At 43.2% G+C, this 9,076-nt stretch overlaps 1 protein-coding gene across 2 annotated transcripts in view; it reads left to right on the top strand.

Moving 5' to 3' along the window:
* Nucleotides 1-2,642: 2,642 nt before the first annotated feature.
* Nucleotides 2,643-9,076, top strand: part of LOC116848043 — a 35,474-nt gene continuing 29,040 nt past the window's right edge. Inside the window, exon 1 of one of the 2 annotated variants that reach the window (XM_032823770.1) lies at nt 2,643-3,600. In XM_032823770.1, coding sequence (XP_032679661.1) covers nt 3,598-3,600 — 3 coding nt within the window. In that variant the 5' untranslated portion in view covers nt 2,643-3,597. Of the gene's footprint in view, nt 3,601-3,643; nt 4,261-9,076 lie in introns of those variants that run through there. The other variant, XM_032823769.1, reaches the window with a different exon arrangement.

Genomic DNA, 9,076 nt, shown 5'->3' on the forward strand with positions numbered 1-9,076 from the left:
ACTTCTGAATTCAGATGCGAAGATACAGGAATATTCTTCAAAATTTTTCTGTTTGGAACATTCACACTTTCGGTATGTACAAGCTACGAAACTTTTGGATTAGGCAAATATTATACTAACAGCTTGAGATTTTTAATTTAAAATTTTTGTTTCGTTTAGGTTATACATTGAGCAATGCTGCTATTTATTTTTGTATGTACTTTTATTACGTAAAAGCATTTGTAATTCTACAACCAATACGACGTAAACTTTGCAGGAAAATGTCAATATCTCGTCAGTAATGTTTTCAGCATCTCCTTAATAAGTAGCGCACTCTTTAATTTATATATCGATTGCGCATAGGGATTCTCTTTGCGATCAGATTTCGCACAACATTTTCTCATAGCAGCATTTTCTTAACCGTTCGGAGAGAGATATTACTGCCACTACGTGTAAAATTGAGAGACTGCTATTTTTGCGTATTACGTCACTCGACTGCAATGTCTTGGGGAGTTCGTCGATCCGAGAGATCAATAGTACAGAACTATCGGGAACCACTTATCCCGAACACTGTTATTTGAAGGACATTCAAGCAGAAGTGCCCGTCATCAACGCCTGCGGCATACTCGGCACCGTCGAGTCGATCGGCGATTTATGACGACGGGCGAAAAAAAGAGAGAAAAATCAGAGAGAATAATTAATCGAGCGATTAGTGCAACATCTTGCGCGATGTCACGCGCGTGCGTCGCTTATTTAAATGAAAGACGATCTCGCTTTGTGACGTGCGTAAATGGGACGCGTGTGTTGAACCACGGCGACCACGCCGGGATTGTTTAATGCCGGCCGATACATCTTCGCGGGCGAGAGGTCGACGACGGAATGCCGCAAGCGACGTCGACTCGCGGAATCATTCCCGCGTAATTTCCCTTTTCGAGCGACAAGTTGTCATTAGAGAGCCACCGTAGACGAACAAACGCGTCTCGAATCCTGTACGAGCGCTGTATTCACGTCTCTTGCGTAAGTGCGAAAAATATTTCACGCCGAATTCGTTATTCGCGGAATATCGTCACAAGATCGTCACAATATCGCGTCACAACAAGAGTTGCGCAATTTCTGCGGGTTGTCGAACTCGTCATTGACGTGACGTCGTCACGAAGTTCTTGAGAGGAACGACGCGAATTCGCGTGCCAAAAGTACACGCGGCGAGCGAGAGCGCGCGTGCGTTTGCTTAACGGAACCGGCTAATTCCTTCGCGTTTGCTTCCGCTTGCACGGAACGTTCTTGCCCGACACGACAGGTCAATATTTAAACGCGATAAAGGCGTTTTTTCTCATACCTGCTTTCCGATTCCTTCTTTGTCGGGTATTCCGGCAGTCCTCGCGACCGTCTCGCATTTCCTTTGTTCGCTTGAAAAGCGAACCACCCGAAGAAACTAGTTTTACAAGGCGCATCGTGTCCCCTAACAAAATTTGTGAAAGGCACCCTCTGTTTTTTGTGCATCAAGCGAGCTGTAGTATCCTTTAATCGGGAGTCACACTTAAATCATTTGGAAATCAAGATTTCTGAATCAATTTTTCTCGCAAATATAATTGTAAAATGAATGTCCCAGGCAGTGACTGTGTCCGTATTAATGACAGTTACATTTGTTTTTCTTAATAAGTCAGTTAACAAAGATCTATATTTATCCTACTAACATGTTCTACATTTTATTTAATATTACTAATATATTTTATTATGTATCAGTACATCGATTATAGTATTAGTTATATGTATTATTAATATTAGTTAATTAATATTAATATTAATATTAATATTAATTAATAACGAGTTTTGCGAATAAAATTAAAAGTAAATACTGGAATCAAAGTTTTACAAGTGTACTGCTGGCGGCGACAATTCAAACAGTACTTGCCGACATCTCAGAAGTTTACAGTGAATATAATTTGTTTGTTTGTTAGATCTGTGCAGTTGTTCTTTAACTTCAAGCGGTTGAAATGCTGATGTCAGAATTGAAAGAAGGATAAAGCGTATTTTATGTAGAGAGAAGGCAACAACAATGTATAATTATTGTAGACATAATTACAGACATAATTCATATATGTCACTAATCGGTATTAGCAGATTTATTTTTTGTTCCCATTAATTAACAACCGGAATAAATATGAATAAATATGAATATCTGAGTAGAATGGTACGGACATTTCTAAAAAGAACATGTGCATTGTAAATTTTATTCGTTATAAAGCTAAGAAATATCATTAACATCAAATAATTGGTCTTTTATTAAATAAAAATTTATTAAATAAAACAAATACAAGTCATCAATATAGTACAAATATAAATCATTAATAAGTTGATATATTTAAGTCAGTAATAAACTAACAATGCATTCTGTATCGGTCGTGATGTTCGAATAATGATGACTTATCATTTTCCATTAATAAATTTACATATTTCTCTTCATTTGCACGATGAGAGAGATTACTCAGTCACTGATTGGTAATCACATTATATATTTTTTTCCGCGGCATGAACGCTCGCGGCAAGATGGTGACTCGGCGTTCGAACGGCGCGTCGTTCTTTTCGATCGTGCAGACTACAAATCGCGAATTCCCGGAGCGAGAGCTTGCCGCTTCGGAAGCCAGGGTCGCCATCGATCGAATCGCTCATCGCTCGAGCTTCGATCGAGAAGTTGTCGCGCGCTGCGTCGCGAAATATGAATCGAGATGCCGGCCGAAAGCGCGTTCGCGCGTCACGCGCGCCGGCCGCTCGGCCACCTTCGGCAACGTTCGGGCGCGCTCGGCGAGCGCGCGCAACGTGCGGCCGGTCGCCAGCGCCGTGACCCGTCGGGCGCAGTAGACCTAAAGCAGAACAAAGTCAGCCGCCGACGATCGGGAAACTATGTCGTCGTCTTCGTCGCGCGCACCGCTGGCCGCCACCTCCTTGAACTACAGGCCCGCAGTCGACACGCGGCCCATCTACTCCGTCCGTCGCGTCTCGACGACGACGCGACCGCCGTCCTCGTAATCCACACGATCGCGACTGAGTGCCGGAACGCGGCCGCCGTGCGGCGTCCACCACTCGCCGCGTGTCGTCGTCGTCGCCGTCGCCGCCTCCGCCGCCGTCGCGCGACGCGTGCACGTCCGTGGCATCTCGTCGCCGTCGTCGGCGAGCACGAGTCACGGGAGTGCGTGCGTACTCGCGGAAGTATCGATTCGCTCGAGTCGCCGGCCGAAAAGAGAGAGAGAGAGAGGGAGGGAGGGAGGGAGAGAGAGAGAGAGAGACTTCACGCGTCGAGTTCGCGAAAGCAGCGTGCAAAAGCGCCGCTCTGCGCGGCGTTGTGTCGCGTCGCATCGTATCGCGTCGCGTCGCGTCACGTCACGTCGCCTGGCGCGCGCGACGCTCCGGCGACACGTACTCACGACTGTTGGCGAGATCGCGCCGCGCTCACTGCTGCGAACGGCGACGCGCACACAGCGCGGCCTGCTCTTTCTCTCTCTTACTATCCCTCTCCTTCCCTCTCTCTCTCTCTCTCTTGTTCGACGCGCGTCTCGGAGTAGCACGACACGCCGCGGCGATAACGCACAAGGAAGGGACGTGGTGAGCAACGTCATCTCAATGGTGAGTCTGTGAATCAGCGTCGACGTCACGCGCGCGTCACGGCGAGTACGCGCTCGCTCCGCCAGTTCGCTCTCACTCTCACTCTCGCTCGTATCTCGCGTGTATTTGCGTCGCTCTCTCGCTCGCTCGCTCGCGCGCGCTCCATCGCTGCCGAGAGATGGACGATGCTCCTTGCTCGCTTGCTCGTGACGCGCGAACTTGAAGAAAAATATCGCCGTCTCGATTTCAATATTTCTATTATTTCGTTTTCATTTTCACGTTTTTCCCGGACTCCGGTTGTCCGGTTGCTCTTCCGCCTCTCTCATGTGACTTGCTTTGCGATTATTTTGTTTTCTGTCTCTCTTTTTCTTTTTTCTTTCGTTCTGTTCCGTCACGCCGTGCCGCATTCGAGTTCCTCGCTCTTCCTTTGCATTATTTTCCGTCCTTTTCATGCTTGAGATCGCGTGGGAGGAAGCGAGGGCACGACGCAAAATCGTGAGCCGCGTGCAAAAGGCACGGACGCGAGAGAGACGGCTCTATCTCGTCGCAAAATCCCCTGACGGGGATCGATGCATTCCGCTTGTGGTTAACGATTTATCGTTTCCCGATGGTACGGACATCCGAATTCCTTCGAGACTGCTGTCTGACAAGAGAGAGCGGGCTGGATATCAAAATTGGCCGGTAATTCGTCGATGATTCATCGCGGCGATGGTGCAATCTCCGGTAACATTTGCGACACACCGGCATAGAGTCGCCGGGGAGGGAAAAATGGGACGCCACTACGAGATGTGCATTAAACTCGGTTGATGCTTCCTGATGTTATTACGCGCAGGACGGATTCATTTGCAGACGAGAATGCCGTCGGAGCTTACCCTCCGACAATACCTGAGATTCACCGCGCCTCGGAATCTCTGAAGCAGTGGTTCTTAGCCAGGAATGCGCGCATTCCTCGTTGATGACGGATCTACGTTGCGCTAGATCGACGAGTGAATCTGTTTTCATGATTGTGCGATTTCCGATATTCTTTTTTCTTTTCGACTTTAAAGGATCTCACGTGAATCGTGTCAGTTATGCGTTTTCCTTCTCCACGCTGCCGCGAGAATCGTCTTGGGAAGAATGCCGAGAGAAGTATTAAGATGGTTAAGAACCACTGCTTTAAAGATCCCTTGTAGTACGTATGATGTCCCTGACCTAGCAAGCCTCCTTCTTTCATTTACGAGTGTTTTGATCAATTTACAGTCACGTTTTCCTTGACAAAAATTACCGAGACATATCGTCGCTCGTTGTCGGATCCTCCGTATCGAATATCCCGTGTAATTAACTCGCAAATCATAAATCGTGTAATTAACAAGCAAATCATTAGCTTGCCAGAAGGTCACTCGGAATTAAACGAAGAGCAAGATTTGGCTGTCCGAAATAACTGCGTTCGACGATTCTTTGAGTTAGTCTTCATATATTGAAAGAAAAATATCTAAAAAATAAGAAATACTTATTCGGTGGATATTAATAACATATTTTTTCACTAATATATATATTTTTACGTTGAGAAAAAATTTCTTTAAGTGAGAAAACATTTTTTTTTAAATCACATTACTTTTCGTGAAAGTAAATGAAAGCAATTATTTATTTTATTCAAGCAAAAGAATTTAGATTTAAATAAATGTGTCATTAGTGTTCATCGAATAAATATTTTTCATTTTTCGGATTTTCTCTGTACTTTAGATTTTGTACTATCGCTTGAAATTTGAGATCGAACAGCGCCTCGCTATTTTTTTCGCGGTGGGAAATTCGATTCCCATCGCGAGAGTCGAATAGCGCGAACCTGCGCGAAATAAATAAATTATTTTCTGCAACAACTTAATAAATTGGGGCTTGACGATTTTTCAGTATTTTCCGTCTCGCAACGGTTTCATCCGTGAATCGCTTGATTTCTTTTTTCCATAGTAATCGCGTGACAGATGGAGAAAAAAGAAATACCACCTCGTGTCACGTCTGTTCGCACATACATGACTCGCATAATTTACAGGAACTTTTTCATCCCGATCCGCTAAGTTCTTAACGATCTTAACAAGTCGTATAAAACATAGTGAAACGCGTTAAACGAAAATACGCACACGGAAAGAATATTATAGTTTTTTGTTTCATATAAGTTCTTTTCAATTTTACTGTGTTTTTAGTAATCCAGGAATAGAGTTGGTAAGGCCAGTCGGTCTTGCTAGGAAACATAATAAACATCGCTGCGGATACGTAGCGGATTTTGCCAGGGACATAGCAAGTGTTCTAATAACATTTCAATTCCTAAAATATAAGTAAATACACACATAAAATGAAAGTGCTCTCTAAATTTCTCGGGATAAAAAGTGACAGTTTTTTTTTTCACTCGAGGCGATAGTGAAAATACTGCCACTCGAAATCACAAGGGTGAATGTTTCACTCAAGATTATGGGTTCTGACTTCATATGAGTGAATATTTCAATCGATTTAGATTATTAGTGGATATTTTCCTTTGATGATAGAATATATCAGATTCGAATCTTCAGTTTCGAGTAAAAGTATTCACCCAACAATTCAAATTGGAGAATTTACTCTATAGAGCTAAGAAATAATTCGAGTAACTCGAATTCGAGTAACTATCACTCTATTTCTCGAGTGAAAGAAAATGGCCAAGTTCTGATAAGTTTTTAACTTTATTTTGTGGCATTCGAAATTCCAAATTATTTTTTGATAAAATTGTAACTATTGATCAGAGATATTTGATCAGAGATATTTAAATAGATCGGAGATATTTGTTGCATGAGAAAGCGAAACTGCAGAAAATCTTATTCTAGTAAACTAGTATTCTAAAAAATGCTTATATGAACCGCCAGAAGTGACATATGTTAGTTTTGAAATTCTTTTTTTCCAAATATAGTGAGGCACATCACTTTAATATGCACTCTCTTTAATTTACTTATGAATATATTTATAGTTGCGTTTTTCCTGACAAAAATTACCGAAACATATCGTTATCGCATCCTCCGCATCGAATATCTCGTGTGATTAATTCACAAATCACAAGTCATGTAATTAACAGACAAATCATTAACTTGTCAGAAGATCTACAATTTTATCAAAAATTTATGTAAGATTTCGAATGCCGCAAAGTGAGACTAAACTTGACTGTACTCTTCCACTTCAAGAAATTTAGAGAGTGAATCACTGCAGATCGATCTCGGTTAGGAAATTTCGTAAAATTTTTGCTGTAAAATTCTCTCCGTGTAAAACGCCGCCGAAAACGTTCGCTCGGGGAAAAGTACAGCGACGACAGGCGATCAATAGTATTACTCGCGTCCTTCACGCTCCATTCTTCCGAGATTGGACCTTATTATCTTGCGCAAGTTTCCTCACGCTATCTCGCTTTCTCGGGCTGTCGATCGGCGACGAAAAATGCGAATACGTGTATCGCGGATAGCGACGAGGATTTCGCAGCAACGAGGATTTCGCAGCGGCGAAGTTAAAGTGATGACAATGGATCTCGCTCGACTATATTATTCTGGTAACACGGGTCGCAATTATCCTCATAGATTATCAAAGACTGCTCCTCGGCTCGATCTCACGCCGGATAAAAGTCTTGCATGCGATAATGCCCATGTCACACTACGGATTGGAAATTGCGGATTGGAGGATTGTGGATTGAAGATTAGATTTCGACGAATCAATTTGGTCTTGGCCTGCTTGGCTCCAATTGGTCAAGTTCCCATCTTCAATCCGCAATCCTGTATCTCCAATTCGTAGTGTGACACGGGCTTTACGGTTTCCGGGAGGGTGGATGATGAGAATTCATCTCGCAAAAAAAGAGGAAAGGGGGTAGAAAAGTAATAGAATTCTAGTAATTCCACACAGAGAGAACGATTTGTTAAATCAAATAAACGTTTCTTTGGAATAGTCCAAACAAATTTTTTGGTTGACACAAGAATATTTTTTTGAAACTAAGCCGCGAATAAATATTTTTATTGCGTCAAATAAAATTTTGTTCGATCAATCAAAAAATTCGTTTGGACCATTCCAAAGAAGTGTTTATTTGATTCAACCAAATCGTTCTCTCTGTGCACTGCGTCAAGGAGAATATTTGTTTGCCGCGGCGCGAGATGCGTAAATAACGCGCAACACGCAAAAGATCGTTGCACTGGGAGCGGGAAAAGGAGGCGACATCACGGGAAAATTACGGACTCGCCGTAATGCACCGGCGGATAATATCGATTCAATGAGAGCGACTCACGCGCTATTATCGTACGATCGAATTTCACGTACATTCATAGAATATTACTCGTGACAGACGTTGCGGCCGTGTCGGTGGGTCTGGTAATTACGGCCGAGGGCTGTACTTGTCGTTTTCGTGAAGTTATTCGTTAACGAAGAACGTGACTTCGCTTCCAATTAGCGCGACGAAGAGAGCAGCTGACCCGCGACCTCGCGCGTACGCGACTCACCAGTGAGGGTTGCAATTTCCCAATTACTGTTACAGCTGGTCGTTTTCGAGTGGCTGCATTTTTTTTACGTCCGCTCTCCTCCGCTGCGATGAAGATACATGTATCACGTGGAACACCCACCTGACCCGCCAAAAATAACGGCTGTATCTGCTCGTGAGTGTGACGAGTGTGTTTGCGAGTGTGTGCGTGTGTGTGCACGCGCGCGTGCGAGCGAACGACTTCTTTCACTCGTTCGTCGAGTGGCGAAGCTTGTTCCGAAAAAACTGGTGAATTATTAAAGACATGCGATTGCCGGGCAAGGTTCTCCGAGATCGACGGCGGGACTTAGTCGAAACTCTAGTAGAAAAGGAAGATTTCACTGTCGTTCTTACAACAATATACCGGTGTTCAGTCGGCTCTCCGTTGTTCAGTCGCAATAAATTGTAGAACCCGAAGGGGCGCTGGGAATCACGGGGCAATCCTCGACCGTAGATTACAATCCGAAATGTAGATGAGGCAATTTTTCGGCGAGTCACCGTGCACGCGTACTTTGATGAAGTAGCCACCCGAAACAATTCCCGGCAATTTTGTTTTTCGGACAGCGAAAAACAATTCGGTCAACATTTCAATCACGATGAAGCGAGTCAGTCTCTAAAAAGTCACACTTCACTCCTTAAAGAAGCCTGTAGATTCGTTCGCGTTGCTTGCATAACACTCATTTTTGACACTTTTGCATCTAACACCTGTTGTACATTGGATCTCTCTTTAGAAAAAAGAACTTTCATTGGATCTCGATCATTCACGTTTAGCGTGCAACAGGCCTTAAAAGCAAAAGTATCGAAAGTGTAAGTAACGCGAACAAACCTTACACAGAAAAAAAAGATTTGCTAATATGTGGACAACTAAAAATATTTACTTCAGGAACAAATTTTCTTGCTGTCATAGTAAAAGTTATTTAGTTGTGATAGCTAAAAGATTTGCTAATATATATATTCCTAGCTAATATATATATATATATATATATATATATATATATATATATATATATA

This window comes from Odontomachus brunneus, unplaced genomic scaffold (genome assembly GCF_010583005.1).
Source record: "Odontomachus brunneus isolate Ranch 3 - 2012 unplaced genomic scaffold, Obru_v1 Obru_scaffold_088, whole genome shotgun sequence".
Classification (NCBI taxonomy): domain Eukaryota; kingdom Metazoa; phylum Arthropoda; class Insecta; order Hymenoptera; family Formicidae; genus Odontomachus; species Odontomachus brunneus.